This window comes from Ctenopharyngodon idella, chromosome 5 (assembly GCF_019924925.1).
Source record: "Ctenopharyngodon idella isolate HZGC_01 chromosome 5, HZGC01, whole genome shotgun sequence".
Taxonomy (NCBI): domain Eukaryota; kingdom Metazoa; phylum Chordata; class Actinopteri; order Cypriniformes; family Xenocyprididae; genus Ctenopharyngodon; species Ctenopharyngodon idella.
The window spans coordinates 4,075,677-4,095,772 of NC_067224.1; the positions used below are offsets into that span (position 1 = coordinate 4,075,677).

Sequence of the window (20,096 nt, forward strand, 5' to 3'; positions counted from 1 at the left end):
GATTTCACAACCTATAGCTTTAGTTATATACTAGTATATGAACCATGTAATTTAAAAGACATTAAAGGGGTTATATAATGCCACTTTTACAAGATGTAAAATAAGTCTCTGATGACCCCAGAGTGTGTATGTGAAGTTTTATCTCAAAATACCCCATAGTTTTTTTATAGCTTGTTAAATTTGTCACTTTTTGAGGGTAAGCAAAAACGCTTCGTTTTTGTGTGTCCCTTTGAATGCAAATGAGCTGCTGCTCCCAAGAAGACGGCGGAGTTTCAAGAGCTCATGGTAGCAGCTCCGATTACCTCACGCAGAATCACTGAAAGTGTCAGAAACTGTTCAGCCTTTTATGTTCAAAATGGAGTCGGGCAATGATGGAGAGACTCAAGAAGAAGTGACAACATGTAGAATGCAACAGGACGTTTCTGAATGGTTAGTTGATGAATTTATGTAGCAGATGTGGTGTTAACTATCTTAAAGTCATTGATTAGCATATTCTGTCATGATAATCTATAAATCGCTCATGTGGGAACTGTTGTAAGATCCTACAGAGCCAGAGAATATATGCTGCATGAAGACAGAACAGGTATAGTTTAGTTTAATTGCGGTTATAACTTGTCATCTTGCTTTTATGAAAAGCTATTGCATTTGTGTTAAGTATATATTGCAGTAACATGGCCTTACTCCTTTGTTGCGTGTTCTCGGGGGCAGGGTTTGTGTACATTTTAGGGTTAGTGATGTTGTTTTCTGCATCCGACATGTTGCATATGCATATACTGATACTTAACATTGGATAGCATGTTGAAAACTGTTTATTTAAAAAAAAAAAATTCCATATGCTATTCAATGGTGAGTAGTGCACTCAGATGGAAAAAAAAGACCAGTCATAACAGAGGCCTGGAAAAAGTTTTTATGCTATATAGAGCAGGTCACACCCACAGCAGAGCCACAGTCTTTTTCAGTATTTCATTGTGTTTACACTTACACAACCTCTTTAAGTTCAATAGTTCAACTGGAAGAACAAATACTAAAACTAATACTAAATACTAATATAAATACTAAATACTACTAATACTAAAATATAATATAGGTTCAGACTTTTATCACAAAGAGAGTGTACTTGGTCTCAGTCATCACCTGTGTAAAATGTTTTGTTTTATAATTTGTGTTACAAATTCATCCTCATACTCATTCAAATTTCAATACAAAAAAGGTGTCTCAGTTGCAAAGCACTAAACATTAATGTTGGCTTTAAAACTTGGTTTGTAGCTTCGGTGTAATGGATCCTTTTCTTTGCTCGTCCTCCAGTTTAGCATCACTTGTCTCAACATGGATGGGGTGTTTGGAAGACTGATTTCGTTTCTTCTGTACACTGAAGTGCACTCCATAACAGAAGTAGATGAGCAAGCCTATGTTTCATTAGGAAAGACAATTATACTTCAGCAAGTATACATATATATACTGTATATACATATGTTTATAAAAATAGACTATATATTGCACATACAGTGGATTATATGACCTACGGTATATTATATTATGCTCATATTGTGCATAAGCCTTTCGATCAAATGATTTTTAAGATGATCAAAGAAACAAATCTAAGTCAAGTGTGTCCAAACTTTTAACTGACGGTGTATGTATATACTGTAAAAGTCATGTTGTCTTACCCACTGCCATCCACACTGCATAGCGAATCCATGTTTCACCTCCCAGCTGGACCATTAAGTAAACATTGATGAATGTACTGAAAATAGGAAGTATTGGCAGGAGTGGGACCTACAGGAAAAAATGTGAAAATGTTTTTGAAGACCAAAGCAGCCTTAAAGGGATAGTTCAACCAAAAACGAAAATTCTGTTATCATTTACTCACCCTCATGTTGTTCCAAACCCATGAGACTTTTGTTCATCTTCGGAACGCAAATGAAAATATTTTTAATGAAATTGAGCGCTTTCTGTCCCTCCATTGACAGCTATGCAACTACCACTTTGACGCTTCAAAAAGTTCATAAAGAGATCGTAAAACTAATCCATATGAATTCAGTGGTTTAGTCCAAATTTTCTGAAGAGACTTGATTGCTTTATATGATGAACAGATTGAATTTAGGCTCTTATTCACATTCAGGGCCCTATTTTAACGATCTAAGTGCATGGTTTAAAGCGCACGGCGCAAGTGCGCTTAGGGCGTGTCTGAATCCACTTTTGCTAGTTTAAGGACAGGAAAAATGGTCGGCGCACACAACACATGGTCTAAAAGGTTGTCCCTATTCTCTTATTGAGTAATGGGTGTGTTTTTTGGGCATAATGTGCAATAAACCAATCAGAGTCTCATCTCCTATTCCTTTAAAAAAAGCCACTATTTACATGGTGGAATTTGCAAGCGGAAAAACTGGATGCTTCTCTAGTGAGGAAACGGCTTTAACCTCGCGCACGAGCAGACCATCTACGGGACAAGCTGGATTCCACCAAAGCATTTTTTTATCTTTATGCACACAATAATAATCTTTTACATTGTAATCCTTTTATTTTTAATATTTGGCATGTTTGTGTGCTGCTGTGTGTCCCTGTGTGTGTAATAAGCAGAGTGTACGCGCGTTGTGCACCTGACTATAGGCGCATATTACTAACGCACTCTTTAAATACCAAAACGAATATTGCGCCATTGATGACCAGGTTTCAGTTGGTCAATGGCGCGTTCTTTTTCAGTTGCCTCAAAATAGTAACGTGCCAACAATGCGCCTGAACACACCTCTTTTTCCCTTTTTGCCCATAAACATTGATTAGCGAACATAAACAGAAGCTTAACCGAACCTGCTTGACACGCGAGAACAAATCTCTTGCTGAAGCTCAAACGCGCTGCATAACACACGAGAATGAATCCCATTGGTTCTCGCACGCGTCAATCAAACATGCTTGAGCTTCCGTTTACCACAACTGCTCTGTGAGTTGATGAATGTTTATATGTGAATAAAAACCTAAATTCAATCTGTTCAGCGAATAAAGTGATTGAGTCTCTTCAGAAAATCTGGACTAAACTGCTCAATTCATATGGATTAGTTTTACCATCTTTTTATGAACTTTTTAAAGCATCAAAATGGTAGTTGCATAGCTGTCAATGGAGGGACGGAAATCACTCAGATTTCATTTAAAATATCTTAAACTGTTTTCCGAAGATGAACCAAAGTCTTACAGGTTTTGAACGACATGAGGGATTTTTTTTGGTTATAATGCTTTAAAGTAGAAAATGTCCATGGCAACTGTTCTTAACAAAAGTAGTTCTCAACAGGTGGATTGCAACCCAAGACTTTCTATGGTCAACCTTGTGAGAAAAGTACACTTTAGCATAGTTTTAAAAGGACTTATTACAGAAATAATATACTGAAGTGTGAACTGAATATAATGTTTTTGGACACTTAAATGCATGTTAATTTCAATTCAATGTAAAGCTGTTATAATTTAAATTCATATTAAATGCAATTATAGTTGAACTTAGTGCTTTTTGACCCACTTAAGTAGGACTTGAGTATATCTTTATGTTTATATGAAGTTCTGTTGTCTTTGAAAGAGTACTGGCGAATATACTGACAAGCATTTATGGTAAATTAAAATACACTTTAATGTCATTTCCATTGAAACTTGTAGGCTTATGTCTTGTGTTTAAATATGTTTGTGATTACACATTTATAAGAATGAAGTTGCAATTTAGCAGACTTAAAATACATTAACTTTAAAGGTAATATTGAATAACATGCTACAGTTAAAATTATAATCAAATACTTATGTTGGTCAACTTGTTAACAAACAGTAATGCAAGTATATCTCTTTAAGTACACTTAAGTGGCCTTTTATTTAAAAAGTATTATATCTGCAAGTATAGTTTACTTTTAAGATTTGAAGTACACTACAAGTGCACAATTAAGCACACTTCTGTTTCACAGTGGCACAAACAGCAGGTAAAATGCAAATAGAATGCAAAAACAGAAGCTAAATGCAAATAGTAAGCTGACACTAACCATATTATCATGATAGGAAAATAAACTAATGAACTAGGTAAAATACTGATAAACAAATGGATTTTCATTGTTCAAAAGGACCTTTTGCTGTTGACGTCAGAGACTGTATATGCCCAATCAAACTTGTTAGAATTTTAGCTAAAATTCATCAGTCACTTATACGTAGGTAATATGTCTAATACTACTACAAAATTCTTCCTATGGTAAATTGTTGTAAAGCACACTTCTGCTGTTGTTTATGTATGTCATGTTAATAATTTTGAAAATAATAATTTTGACCTACAGTATGCATGGTAATATTAATACATTTCAATAATTGAGTTCAATGCCGTTTTATTACAGGAAGTTTGGTAGTGTATTGAGTTGAATGTAAAATGGATTCCGAAGCAAAACCAGTTGAGAACCACTGCTACAACATCTAGATACATCTTGTTAATGCATTACTTAAAAACTAAAACATGTTGTTGCCTTCTTAACCCAGTGAAAACTTACCATAAATGCAGCCTTGGTCCCATTCTGAGGCTGTCGCCAAATAATGATGATAACCATGACAAAACCCACCAAAACCAAAGTGATAATCAGAATCATCCACCACTCCTCAATCAGACCAGATGGTACACCTTTTGTGATGATCACACTCAGGATAACCGCAAACACAACTAGAAATGACAATAAAAGTAAATAAGAAGTGGAGAAATATTGAAATACACATTGAGTAACCACATCTATTAAAGAGTTAGTTCACCCTAAAATGAAAATTCATGTCATTAATTCATGTCAATGTCATTAATTACTCACCCTCATGTCATTCCAAACCCGTCAGACCTTCGGTACACAAATTAAGATATTTTTGAGTCCACTATTTTAACGAATTCTTTAGTACCTTTCAGTGGTAATTAAATTGCTGTCTATGGAGGAGTCAGAGAGCTTTCGGATTTCATCAAAAATATCTTAATTCGTGTTCCGAAGATGAACGAAGGTCTTACAGGTGTGGAACGACATGAAGGTGAGTAAATTTAATTTTTGGTTAAACTAATCCTTTAAAGACGTGTTCATACCAAGAACGATAACTATAACGGTAACTATATGTGTGTCCACATCAGCGGACGATATTGCTCTGTGTATTTTAAGCTCGTGCTGCAGTTTCCTTTAAATGTGGAACTTCGACACTGCGTCTTGGTACTGGCACTACGGGGAACACCATCAGCGTGACCGGTGTCTGAGGCATGTGTGAACAAACGCAAATAATCATAGGCAGACCGCAGTCCATGACATCCCACGTGGAGCACTCGTGGCTGTGTCCGAAATCACCCCTTATACTATTTGAGGGGAGAGCCATTTGTAGTGGTGTCCGTATCCATAGTGGACGTTATCGAGTGCACACATTCAATCCCATAATGCGTTGCAATAATGAGCATACAACTGATGTACACTCAACGGCTAAAGAATACCCATTATGCACGATGAGGGTCGCGTCGAATGAATTCCTGCGTCTCTCCAGAAGATGCCGCCTGCAGCATAATCAACCATCCATCCATTTTCCAAACTGCTGGTCCAGTGTGGGTACGGCGTATTCATACAGGTATAAATTTCTTTTTGATTCATTATTAAATTGTTTAATAAGGTTTATACATGCTAGTTTTCATGACAGAATTCAAGATAAATCACTACTGGAGCTGCCAGTTTGCTAAACAAGCACAAACTATGCAAAAGCGGCAGACCTTCACTCACTCGTTTTCATTCACGCCGTCAAATGGACTATATTAGTGGAGTAATGTAGGGAATAGTGAATGAGGGTATAGGGGGCAATTTCGAACACAGCCCGTGAGTTACACATCATCAGCTTTTTTTGTCTTCAGGAGCCGCTTGTTTGTATATGTGTGGAAGATAAGAGTCTGTTGGAGCATGTTCAACTCTCGAGGGAACTGGTTGCGCTCATTACATTGCATTCGCGGTAAGAAGCTCTGTTCTTGCTTGATTTTCTCCTGAGGGATGAAAAGCTAGCATTTGCATGGAGCGCGTTGGACTCTCAAGTAAGCTGGAGGCACTCATGGCGATGCATTTGTGGTTAGAGGCTCTGTTATCGCTTGATTCTCTCTAGAAAGATAAGAATCTAGCACTTGTACGGAGCGCATTCGGCTTTTAAGGGAGCTGAATGCATTCATTGTGATGTGTTCGCTGGGGGAAGCTCCACCCATGCTTGACTCTCACTTGAGGGATAAGAGTCGAGCGTCTGCACCTCACGGCCCGGGTCCTGCGGCCACCGAGGTGGCGGGACAGGATCGATTGCTGGGATTGTAGGCGGAGCATAGGGAGGATCCTGACGGGAGTTTTCTCTTTTGGGCTTCTCCTGCTGTTTCATGGTCACTGTTGTTTTCATGGCGGTTCAGCAAACCGCTCTGTGGCCACTTCTGTCCTGACTGATTAATGTGACTTGTCTAATTCAGAGGAATTAGATGCAGAGAAAGTTGAGGCATTATTAATAATTAATAATGAGGCATGTTATTAGTAATCTGCCTCCTCTGCTGTCCCACAAAGAAGCGTGTGAGCCTTTTATTCCTTCTACATCTCAGTCAGCAGCTTTCAGGAGAAATATCCCTCTCTGGGGGTCTGTGAGGGTTAATAAGTGTTAATGTTAATAAGTAGAGGAAGTTCTCCTGCAAGCTATTGTTATCTGTCGCATACTATGGTCTATTACTAAAAGAAAAAGACAGAGCGCTAACTATAGTGGGTCTTAGGTAGAGTGCCTTGACTTAAGGCTGGGTATTGCCCTCTTTACTTTGGGGTCTTTAAGTAGGGCTTATAGGCTTCCTTAGGGTTTGGAGCATGGGTGAGGAGAGTTATTGTGCAAACTACATTATGTCCTGCTCTCATTTGCCTCCCTTTCCCGAGTAAAGGGTAAGGATGTATGCTAATTACTGAGGTTTTTAGCACCTTGCATGTTCCCTAGAGTAGAGCAGGGTGAACGGAACTATAATGGGCAATTCATTTCGTTTACCTCCATCCCAAAATGTGGTTTGGTCTGGAAGAAGGGATATATGCTCCCCTTTGGTGGGGTGCTTCTATAGGGATGATCAGTGTTACAAACTGATGAGTAGAGGTAGATCGTTCGTCAGTGGCGTCCCTCCTTATCATTGTAGCATATATAGTTTAGCCATTAACTATAGTGAGTCCCGGAGAATTGCCTTTACTCAAGTCAGGGTGTGAGCTAATCTCACCTATAGGGTCGTTAAAGTGGAGCAGATGCTCACCTGTGGTAGGCTACTCCCTAAGAGCCCTGTCAAATACTGATGAGATATGCCTGACATAGCTGAGACTATGTTGGGTATTTTCCCCTTAAAACTCTGCTTTTGGGGACACAAGGGATGGAGGAAGGTGTAACAGCCGGGACTTCCCTTGCTGTAGGTCTTTCCTAGTATCGGGGAGTCTTGGCTTAGGGAGTAGCGCCACTATACGAGTCAAATGGGATGCACGCATGGGGTTAGAAGGCTTCTGACTTCGGCTGGGTAATCCGTAGAGTTAATTTATGCTATGCCTGCTATGTCCCTGCATATTCACAGCCTAGTGAGGCAGGCATTCCCGCAGCATGGCATAGTGGGTATTGATTCACCAACAGTGGGAACCAACAGTGTCTCGTTCCCCTTCTCAGAGAACCAGGGTTACAGTCGTAATCTGAGACTTTTTGTCGTCTGCCGCATTAAATGCTCGAGCTCTTTAAAGCAGGATGCATTCTGATTGGCTGTCATAACTATAACAATAACTATATAGGCGTCCACACTAGTGGACAATATCATTCTGTTTATTCTAAGCACGTGCTGCCTGGAGTTATGTTGTCTGTCGCTTTAAATACTTGAGCTCTTAAAGCAGAATGGATTCTGATTGGCTGTCAAAGTTTTTATCATTTATCAGCTAGAAAAATCGTTCTGAACGTGATTCCAACAATAATGTTTCTCTGTGCAGTTATCGCTATAGTTTTGGTGTGGACTCTGCTATTCATTTATATTTAGAACTATATATTTATTGTTATAGTTATCGTCATTGGTGTGAATGGGCCTTAATGGTGCATTTATGTCAAAATGATTATATTTACAAATTTAACACAATACAGTCTACTATACAGTCATAATTACCAGAAAACTAATTATTTAGAATTTTCTTTAAGCTTGGAATTTTCGTTATTACAAGGTATTTTTTTTAAAGAATTATGGCAGAAGCAAAGTGGTATTAAGGCCTTTGCACATTGAGTCCGAAATTTTCGTATGCGTTTTTTCGTATCTGTCATCCTAAAAATTCGTCATGCACAGAGACCGATGCGTATTAATGAATTCATTGTGTAAAAATCCGCAAAACAATACAAAATGGAGTCTTCAAGCACTGAGCATGATTTAAAGAGGAAATATTTGGTCCATCCAATCCCGAGGTTGCATAGAGAAGAAGGAGAGTTCCACCTCATCAAGGAGCTGCGTGATTATTCCGAGCAATTCGGAGTTTACTTCAGGATGTCAGTGGCTCATTTTGATGCTTTGCTAGCGATACTGGCACAATCTGTCTTTATATTTTGTCTCTTTGTATTCCACACTTTGTTTGTGCTGCTTCTTTGTGCTGTAGACTACGTGGATCAACTTGTCAGATGGCATTCGGGATTTTGGCGCTCGCTTGTACGGTGGCTCTGAATTGTCAAAATGTCTCTCAAAATGCGTGCCACGGATACAAAAAATGCAGAAAATAGAAACCTGATCCGATTTTTTTATGACGGACAAAAGTTTCGGAGGCAGTGTGTAAAAGTGATTGACACAACGTGAGGTCGTACTATTTATTTTTTAATGTGTGAAAATTTCGAACGCAAATTTCGGAGTGTGCAAAGACCTTTAATCATAAAAAAGAACAATTTAGTTTGTACTCATTTTGTGTACTACTGATAAGTGATAAAGCTAGCAGGTTTAGCTGGTTTGACAGGCTTGTGTGACTAAACTACATTTTCCAACTTTTGTGATTGTGCAAGAATGATAACACTTCTAGATACACAATAAATCATACACTAATGGGCATCCTTTGCTCTTTGTTTAGGTAAATAGGCCTAAATGATTTCTGTCTTTGACAAGATGTGAGAAAGAGAGAAGAAGGAAGGAAGGAAATATGCCAGGAGGATTTTAAGGAAGCATTAGCTACACTTACTCAACAAAATTGTACACTTACTCATCACTGCACACATTGAAGCATGAAAAGATAAAAGCTGAAACTCACTGGTAAGTATGGTCAGCAGAGACACAGCTTTAGAACTTGTGGCAGAAGCACATTTAGGGGGGCGAAAAGGATTCCATTTCTGAACTTGTGATTTCTCACAGATCTCGCCTGGCTCTGGTTGGTACCTGCATGGACAAAAATAGTTATTGCATATCTGTTACTATTGCTAGTAATTTACATCATACTCTGCTGTCTGAATTTTTTTGTTTGGTCTGGATATTATGCAATGGTTTACTGAGCACTGCACATCGTGCACAGGGGGGCACCACAATACGATCCAAAGTGCACTTTACTACTAGCAATTAAAGGGGCAGAGTGCACCAACTGCACTAAATTGCATTTTTTTGCTCAGTTTGGGCCTCTGAATAAAACTGAGGCGTTCCATATTCACATTATATCATACTATATGAGCCATAAAAGCCTGATGTACTGTATCACACACTTAACTCATATGCACATTTTTTTATTTTTTGTCTAAAGGTTCAATAAACTGTTCTATTTCAAAAAAATATTATTTGTAAGAATTTACAGGGTTAAATGTATTTTTTGTGTGCTTTGTAAAATCTGTGTGGGTACTAAATGTATGATACTATCCATAGATTATTCTTTATGTTATATGTATCTTTATCTGAATCTTACCTAAGAATTAAGATGCAGATGGCAACGAGGGTGTAGGCAAAGAGCGTTCCAATAGACATCATGTCTACTAGAGCCTTCAGGTCAAACACCAGCGCCATTATTGCTAAAATCACAAACAGTTCACTTTTAGAATTTCAGAGGCAAAATTTTAAGACAACCAAATTTACATGTACTATAATAAACAAACAAATATTTTTTGTTGTTCTAAGTATTCAACTTCAGTGGCTTTTGTGATAGTCCTTTCTAACGTTTCTCTGGTGTAGTAGTTACGCTGTCTAAGGTACAGTATGTCACTTAGATTAGTTACTATTATCACAGTGTATTACTGGGATGTGTTCTCGAACAGAATTACCTGCTACTACTCCAGAAGAAAGTGTGGCGATGACAGGGCTCTGTCTGGAACTCATGTTACTCAGTGGTTTGAACAGCAGCCCATCTCTGGCCATAGCAAATAGCACACGAGGCATAGGAAACATAGATCCCAGCAGACTGTTGAATAGTAGAAGAAAGTGCATTACACTGATGTTAGAGTAGTTTAACTTGGTATTTTCTTTTACAGTTTTGTACATTTCAGTAAATAACTCATAAAAGAGTTGTGCGTTCAAACTGATGTGGCATGTTTTACGCTGCTGCTGCTCTCATGTTGCATGGTGATCACTGACTGTCAAGTTCAGCTGCAAGTTTGCTTAAAGGTGCGGTATGTAAGAATGACAGCTAGTGGCTGAAATGGGTACTGCAGTCCAAATTCAAAATATTGTTTGCCCCGCCCCCTCCTCCTCAGAGTCAGACTCGACACTCACGCGGATTGCCAGTTTGAGGACACGCAACAGGAGCGAGCCCAATTGACATTGGAAGGAGGAGACTTACACACTGTAAGTTGATTAGTTGATATATTGATTTATGAAATAACTGGCTGTAGCATTGGTTTTCAGAGAAACAACTATGTGAACTCAGCATATTTCCTAAATATCTGCAAACATATTATGGTATTTTTATGCTTTAGTACAGTCAAAAACGTACATACAGCACCTTTAAAGAGGGCCTATTATGCTTTTTTACATTTTCAACTTTCTTTAGTGTGTAATGTTTGCAGCATGAAAAAGGTCTGCAAAGTTACAAATCAGTTACAAGTCACTTGAAAGTAAGTGATTCTCTATATCAGTAAACACTGTTTCGAAACTCTATGAAACGCCTGTAGTCTCGAGTTTTCTTCCGGAACGAACAAGTTCCTCATTTAAATAATTCCTGGTTGAGTTGTGGTAAGGGGCGTGACATTTTGAAAACATGCTCAGAGTGGTTGACCAATCACAACACACTGATCCAGCTGACCAATCAGAGCACAGGGCACTTATCAGAAGGAGGGGCTTCGTAGAGACAGGAACTAAACAGAGCATTACTGACAGACTAAATATGTGAAAATTAAAATAATGTATTTTTTGAACACTCAAGGATGAAAACCTATTCTAGTTGACCCCAAAAACAAAATCAAGACTTAAAGGAGCATAATGGTCCTCTTTGAAGTCACAATGTAATCAAAATAGACTATTCTTGTTTTTTATGTAATATTGCAGTAGCCTATTTATTTTAAATTCATCATTTTTTTTTTTTTTTTTAATACATGTGTCCTCATAATCTTTAATCAGATTAATTTGCCCTTTTGCAGCGACATCTCTTCGCTGATTATGTGTTTACTGGCGTGAGGGCGGGGCAAGCTGTCACTCACACGAGATCCACCAATAGAAAACCACAACCATCCAATCAATTCCCGTGATCCCGTCCTACATTTTTTCTTGTTCGAGAAGCCTTTTCACTCGGATATATGTGACAATAGGGAAGAAAAAACTATGGCAACCTCCATTTCATGCCAACTTTAATTTATATATACATTTAAAGAACTAAGTTGTTAAAAACGCATCTCCTATAGAGAACCCGATCAACCTGGATTTCCAACACGTGTTAAATAATTAACTTCTGTTCTGACATTTCCTACATCAACATACATCCTTGACAACTGTGTTTGACAGTCACAGAGTCCTGCATTATCCATACTACATTTGACTTTATGATGCTAATTTTACCAAACCAGTGGACACACTTTCCTTTTTAGTTCATGAGCATCTGTACTATCTTCTTACTAATCACGCAATGCTGTGTTTTATAGTCCTAATAGTATGAGTCCAGTGTGGTAAGTGCTTTATAGGCCATATGTGTTGCTTTACCTTGTTGAGAGAGCACACAAAGATCCAACAGCCACAGCATACTTTGCAGGATCCCAGCCCACATAGGTGAAGGCTACGGGTAAGGGACTCTGAACACTTAGTTGGTAGTAGGGCATCATGAGGGTGAGAGAAGCCGAAACGCCAAAATAAGCCAAGAAGCAGATGAGAAGAGAAGCCACAATTCCTATAGGGATAGACTTCTGAGGGTTTCGTACCTCCTCACCTAGATACAGCAGACAGAGGTTTAAAATTCAAGTACAGAAATAATTTAGACAATGTTTCCTGCTATGCGTTATGTTTTAAAAAAGCCTTTGTTAAAGCATTATAACCCATGAACCAAACCAACCAGCTACGAGGTGAATCACAACATTACAAACTTTGATTTGAAAAATATTTGAAAATTGGACAAAAAGTGTATAAAGGCTTTAGTGAGGGAAAGAACTACAATCTCATGAATCATTCTACAATATCGAATTTAAAAAATGGAGAAATATAAAACTATTCATTTAAAGTTGTTGATATCTATAGAAACACTGTATTTTAAGTTATATGTATTTAAGTAAATATGCATAAATAAGTATTATGTAGAGCATAGAGAGACAAACTCGATTAAAGTTTACCCACAAATGAAAATCATGTCATCATTTACTCACCCTCATGTTGTTCTAAACTTGTATGAGTTTCTTTCTTCTGTTGAACACAAAAGAATATATTTTAACGAATGTTGGTAATCAAACAGTTGACGGTAGCCACTGACTTCCAAAGTATTTTTTTTTCCTACTATGGAAGTCAATGGCTACCGTCAACTGTTAGATTACCAACATTCTTCAAAATATATTCTTTTGTGTTCAGCAGAAGAATGAAACGAAACTCATACAGATTTGGAAAAACTACTCAAATGGGTGAATAAATGATGACATGATTTTCATTTTTGGGGTTACTATCCCTTTAAGTCATTTGCGGTGCTTTATGAGAGTGCTTCCCTAAAGAGCTCTTTTGGCATGATTTGGCAAATGTAAACTTTTGAAAGTAACTTGGTGCTTCAAATAACATCTGTATCGGTTGCATCTGTTATGACAATTGTATTTTTCTTTGAATCATTCATTCAAGAGATTAGTTCAAAAACGCTGATTCATCCAGTAACGATACAAGTGAAGCAGTCAGTCACTGAATCATTCATTCAAACCGAGTTTTCAGATTAATTAAACATTTTAAATAGCAATTAACATTTTGTCAGAACCTCTAGTAAATTACATTATTTTGTTTAGTTGTCTGTTCAGAATCGTGATCTTTGTTTGAAACAAAAAAATCATGATTCTCAGTTTATCCAGAATCATGCAGCTCTACTTTAAAGATGCAGTGTGTAAATTTTAGCAGCATCTAGCGGTGAGGTTGCGAATTGAAATATGGAGAAGCTGCGGTGGCCAACACAGGACGAAGATGTTGTCATCTGAGACAGCAGAGAGAAGCTAGTCAAGTTAACACGCTCTGTGGAGCAGTTTGTCCGTTTTGGACATGCCAGCGCAAAATGGAGACTTGCGAATCTTTTGTTTCGAATCAGTGGTTCGGAGCGTGTATCAAACTGCCACATGATCAAAAGTCACATGATTTCAATAAACGAGACTTTGTTACGTCATGTGTTTTGAAATTTCAATGGTTCACCACTGGGGGACGTGACTTTGGCAGTTTGGTACGCGCTCCAACCACTGATTCAAAACAAAAGATTCGTAAAGCTTCGAAGCTTCATGAAGCAGTGTTTTGGATTCGCCCATCACTAGATATTGTCGAATAAAGTCGTTATTTTGTTTTTTTGGCACACAAAAAGTATTCTTGTCGCTTCATAATATTAAGGTTGAACCACTGCATTCACATGAACTGTTTTAAAAATGTCTTTAGTAGCTTTCTGAGCATTTGAAAGTGTTAATTATCTTGATGGCAATGCAGGCCTCACTGAGCCATCAGATTTTATCAAAAATATCTTAATTTGTGTTCTGAAGATGAACGAAGGTCTTACGGGTGTGGAACGACATGAGGGTGAGTAATTAATGACAGAATTTTTATTTTTGGGTGAACTAACCCTTTAGCATATAAGGGGACCCACGGTGTAGATAGAAATGGCTCATTCTAAGGTAATAAAAATACAACAGTTCATTAGGTAAGGTCTTTATAAACCACTGAAAACACAGTTATGTATATTATATTGCATTTCTGTCAATAGATCCTCCTAAAATTTACAGGATTCCTTAAATATAAATTTTCCTATGGAGAAAGTGAATGGAGATTTTGTTTCCAGAACCAGATTAGGCCTGTTTTACTCTATTGTTGAAGTACCTGTGGTTGCGATGCAGTCAAATCCCACAAAGGCATAGAAACAGGTAGCAGCTCCAGCAAACGTTCCCTCAAAACCAAAGGGAAAGAATCCTCCAGATCCAAAACTGGATAAAGTTTCATTTGAAACTGAGAGATTTCTAAAGGAAAAAAGCAATGTTAAAACTATTTCAACGTAGTAAATAGTGCGGTAATCAAAAACAAACAAATTAAATTGAAAAAAAGATTCAAAAGTATCAAATACGCTCTTAATTTTTCATTAAAAGGGTACGTTTACATGACAACTAAAAGAGGAAATGTTTTTCCTTTGCAGATGACACCATTGTCAAAACGATTCCCGTTCACTCGGATCCATGAAAACGACTAAAAACGCTGTATTATTCATGCCAGGCCAGTAGTTGGCAATGTCACTTTGTAAAGAAACACTACGCGTCTATAGACTGAACACGCATAATACGCATGCTCATGACGTCACAAATTCGTGTTTTTGTAGTTTACATGGAGACGATAACAGTATCGTTTTTTTAAAACTTTGCGTTTTTATGCCCCCAAAACTCTGTTGTCATGTAAATAAATGTTTTTAGTTGAAAACTGTCATGTAAACGGTCCCTAAAACATGCAGTTGTAAGTTTTACCATAACCACAAATGCTCTGTAAATTTCATAAAGCAACATACGCGGTTATTGTGTGGTTCAAAATGTCCTCCTGTGTTATCTGCCAATTTTCAAGGTCACCCTTGATGAACCCAGCAATGATGACAAAAACCAGAACTACCATATTTATAGCTGTGAAGATCTTATTGACAATGGCAGACTCCTTCACCCCAAATGCAAGGATACCTGAAAAATTACAAGAATTAACACAAATCTGACTCATGTTAATTCACATCTTGAACTGTATTACTGTGTTTTATCATAGCCCATTTAATGACACTACAATAAATGTACTGTAAATCTTACTTGCCTGCCAAAAGCATTATAAGGCCAGCGGCAAAGAAGTCTGGATAGGGAGCGAGTCCGGGTAAATTCATTGGTGTATTTTCACTCAAATAATTGGCGATCTTATTTCCAATCAAGTCATCGAATGTGCCGCTCCATGCTCTGGCCACACTGGATGTGCCTGTCATAAAGTCATTCAGATTAAGCAATTCATTCATACAGACATTTGATAAGCACGTTTATGGCCCATACAATTATAGGTATAATCATTTAGTGAGTCATGAAATAAATAAATAAATCTTGATTAATACCCCTGATTAAAATGATTGTGCGATGCTTGTGGAAAATATTATTTAGTTTCCAAAAGCATTGTGAGGTCTCTGCAACCTATTTTAGGTTTACAATTCTTTTGGGAAATGCAGCCCCAGTTGATTCTGCAATATTATGTCTATAAATTTTGTGATACTCAAAGTATATTAAAGCTACACAATGTAAAGAAGTGCCTTGTGTTTTGATGCACCGGTGGAAACTTGTACAGGACGCATCAATAACAATTTTTTATTACAATGATTCCCAGAATTTTGGGCATGTAATGTTTGTTCTTGCCTATGATGTATGACAGCAGTAAGTTCCAGCCGGTGATGAAGGCCCACACCTCTCCGACAGTGACGTAGCTGTACAGATAGGCAGAGCCTGTCTTGGGCACTCTGGCGCCAAACTCTGCATAGCACAACCCCGCAAACACAGACGCCACTGCCGCAATGAAGAATGACACGATGATGCTGGGGCCAGACACTGTTCTGGCAACCTCTCCGGAAAGGACATAGACCCCAGCCCCGAGTGTACTTCCCACCCCGAGGGCCACTAGGTCGAGTGTGGTTAAGCAACGCTTAAAGTTGGACTCTTCACCATCAGGCTCCAGTGGCTTCCGCCTCGATAGGCTTTTCAGAAAGGACAACACCTTATTGCAGGACATCCTGAGACAAATAATATAGGTGATTATGTAATAAATCATACATGCAGCATGTCTATCATTCTTTAGAATTATGCTAATAACAGATATATTTAAGAGAAACAGATGTGCATTCTCCAATTAATCATCTTTCTTTATTATTCATTCTTTTAAACCCATTTTTATCTGTTCATTTTCCTTAGTCCTTTTCAAATAATTTATAAATAATGTTTAAACATGATCAGTTTATTTTTTTGGTTATTTTATGCTCTGAAAGCACTGTCTGTAAAAATATGTAATACAAATAAACATGCCTTGCCTTAAAGGGAAAGTTCACCCAAAAATGAAAATTCTCCAAAGAGTTGATGGGCCCCATTGACTTCCATAGTATGGGAAAAAAGTCAATGGGGTCTATCAACTCATTGGTTACCCATATTCTTCAAAATATCTTCTTTTTTGTTCAGCAGAAGAAAGAAATTCATACAGGTTTGGAACAACCTGTGGGTGAGTAAATGAGTAAACTATCCCTTTTGGTTGTGGTTTTGTTTTATGTTCATGCTTTTATGTCTTTTATTTTGTAGTTTGGTTCCTGTTTCCTGCTCTTGCCACGTGCTTCCCTTGTGCACGTGTCATGTTCTGATTGGTTGCTCTGGTCATGTGTTCTGTTTTGTCATTGGTTCATTGACTTTATCATGCTCATGTGTTTCTTGTTAATCATTAGTCTTTGGCTGAGTCCCATTTCAGAGGCTGCATCCTTCGAAGGCTGCATTCAAAGGCTGATTGCGTCACAGCGGCGCAACAAAAGCTGTCCCAATTCGAAGGCTCCTTCAAATGCGTCCTTCGTTTCCCGTGAAATGAAGGATACAACAGATGGATCCTTCGCGGCTTTGCCTACACCATAATTCACTGTGCACCAGTGTTGACAGGAATTTTTTGAGAGACATTTCAGAATTACACCTTTATACACAAGTACTGGGTTTCAACTTACTTAAATATCTAATGTAAACAAACAAACAAAATATCGGCTCAAATGTTGACATATCTTACTAAGATGCGATTATATATAGTTTACTCTTTATTGTATGCAGAAATGGACCATGGTGAACATGTTTAGACAGTTTGTGAACATTGTTTTCAGACAGTTTAATATAACTTAATATAAAAAAAAGTCCAGTAGCCTACAAACGTTACTGCCACTCATCAATGGCAGCTGTCACCGTTGTCAAGAACGGTCCGTAGGCGTGGCCTTTGAAGTCCGAGTCCTTCGAAGGATGCAGCCTTTGAATTGGGACACAGCCTTTGTGTACATATAGCCCTCATATTTCATTGTTGCTTTGTTGATGTAACTCGCTGTTTGATGAGTCCAGGTCAAGTTCATGTCCATGCTCCTGTTTATTATGGATATTTTCACGTCAAGTCATGTGTAAGTTTAGTTTTCCACGTCTACGTTTGTATTTGTTTTCACGTCAATAAACTGTAGTTGGATTCACTTACAACTCGCCTCCAGTAGACATTCGTTACACTCTACATGCATTTCCTCTCTATTTTATTACAATGTAAGTGTTTAATTAATATTTTATCTTTCTTTATTAATTCTTTTGAACCCATTTTAAGTCAATTTCCAGCAGTTAAAGCTGCTGTCCGTAACTTTTTTTGTGTTCAAAATTTACAAAAATCATATAGGCCTAATAAGCATGTACATCATGAATCCATTTTCCAAACCGTGTTTTTGTCTTATCCTGAATTACTACGGTACACCTATAATAAGTGTTTATATTCGGACTATTTTAGACTGGGTCGGGTCCTCACCGCTGCGGAGTAGCACAGTACCTGCGTGACTAGTCATAGACATAAACAGAGAAAAGTAACTACAATGTTCTTCCGCGAGACACATGCGGTTCTGTTTATTAAACGCTAGATCGCCAAAAGGTAAGGACAGCTTTAATTTTCCTCAGTCAGTTGTTTTCTTGTTTTCTTCATTATGCATATTTAAAGCACTCAGAATTAACAGTACTATTAAATGAAAGCCAAAATGAAAGTGCAAAAACGTTATGGAAGTTTAAATTTACTTTAAAGCAAATGTACTGAACTAAAAAAAAATATTTTATACAAAATATATATTTTACAAAATAATTTGGATACTAGAATTGCTAGCCATATGTCTAACCAAGTTGTGTTCCAAATTTAAGGTTGATGTCACAAAAACTGTGCCCGATAAAAATATTTGAAGTACTGTTTTCAGGTAACGCAATGTCTAATTCCAATTTATTATTATTTTTTATTTATTTTTTTTTCATAGGATGAACAGGATGAATCAGAGTTTAAGCTTTAAAAAATTATGCCTAATTTATGATGATTACTAAATTATGTGATAGGGATAAAGGCAATAAAGAAGCATGCCAAGTGCCCTACTACTGCAACACTGACAGTTAACGGGCTAAACTCATTATAAGTTAATTTTCAACCATTCATTTTTTTATTTCATTCATTTGCAGAAGACTTACACTTACACAGTGCTTCTGTTATCAGATAATAAAAATAATAATACATTTTATTTGTATACCACCTTTCATACATAAAATGCAGGTTAAAGTACTTTATAGGTCGGAGCATAAACCATAAAGAAAAAACAAGAATGACAAAAAAAAAAAAAAAAAAAACTGAGGAAAAAAAGGAGAGGAGATAAAGGGGAAAAATTATACAATGACTAAATATATTAGAAATACATTAATTAATTAAAGGCTACAGGAAATTTTTTTTTTTTTTGAAAACATATGCTTAGAGCTTGTGTATAATTTCATTTGGAAAGAGGCTGAACATTTCAGGGCATAATAAAAACTGGTTCACCTGAACTTTTATAGTTTACATTACAATCCTATGATTTTTAATGTTCAAAAGTCATATAACTTATCTCAAACCTTCCCTTATAAGCACGCAATATCTGGTAAATACTCTTATCTTGCTTTTATGATGTTCTCTTGACCAGATTAATGTATGTGTTCCTAATGGGAACTTGTAAATTCAGCAACAAATGTTAACTACATTTCTATTCTAAAAGATAAAAATCATTTTAGTTTAGGAATTTTACAGAAATTATGCCAATTATGAAACTTTGTTAAAATGTGTTTGTATTCACTCTTATCTTAAACAAAAACACAAAGTGTCTCCTTAAACTATCTTAACTATGACTGTGAAGCACACAAAACTGAATAAGCCTTTGCCAAATATTGATAACTCGATCTTCACATTATTCACAGCATCTTCCTAAAGAAATGAAGTGTCTTACCTGTATGTGTGGATTCCAGGCAGTGTGTGAAGGTGTGGTGTGCGAGTGCTGTGGCCCCAGAGTTCCTGAGCACAGTTCATATATCAGAGCCCCTCCTGCAAACTCTCACGTGTTCAAAACCTTCAAGAGTAATTTTTGACAGACTCTGTTACATTTAGAAGAAATGTGTGATTTCTGAAGAGGAGATGTACACTTGAAAAATGGCATTTTGCATTTGTAAGCCTGACACAAGGTATTTAACAAAAGAACTTTAAAAGTGTGGAGTGGTTACAACTTATGATTTTATGAAAGTTGTAAATTCAAACATATGAATATTGGAAAAATAAACAATAGTTATTATGCTGCTGAATGTTGAACTTGTGTATACTCAGAACTATAGGTGCTTACTGAGTATTTTCAGTAAAATCTACGGCAAAAAGGCAAACTTCAGCACATATATGCAAAACTTATAAACAGTATTTTACCTATTAATTCACACAA

General features: G+C 37.1%; 1 protein-coding gene across 1 annotated transcript; it reads right to left on the reverse strand.

Moving 5' to 3' along the window:
* Positions 1-891: 891 nt before the first annotated feature.
* On the reverse strand, positions 892-19,733 carry zgc:175280 (cationic amino acid transporter 2 family protein). Its single transcript, XM_051894296.1, has 12 exons — positions 19,617-19,733; positions 15,985-16,355; positions 15,404-15,559; positions 15,117-15,279; positions 14,444-14,580; positions 12,113-12,335; positions 10,246-10,382; positions 9,894-9,996; positions 9,255-9,379; positions 4,503-4,669; positions 1,668-1,776; positions 892-1,406 (listed from the first exon to the last, which is right to left on the reverse strand). Exons 1-12 carry the CDS (start codon positions 19,694-19,696, stop codon positions 1,249-1,251), a joined length of 1,929 nt encoding a protein of 642 aa, XP_051750256.1. The 5' UTR covers positions 19,697-19,733; the 3' UTR covers positions 892-1,248.
* Positions 19,734-20,096: the final 363 nt, after the last annotated feature.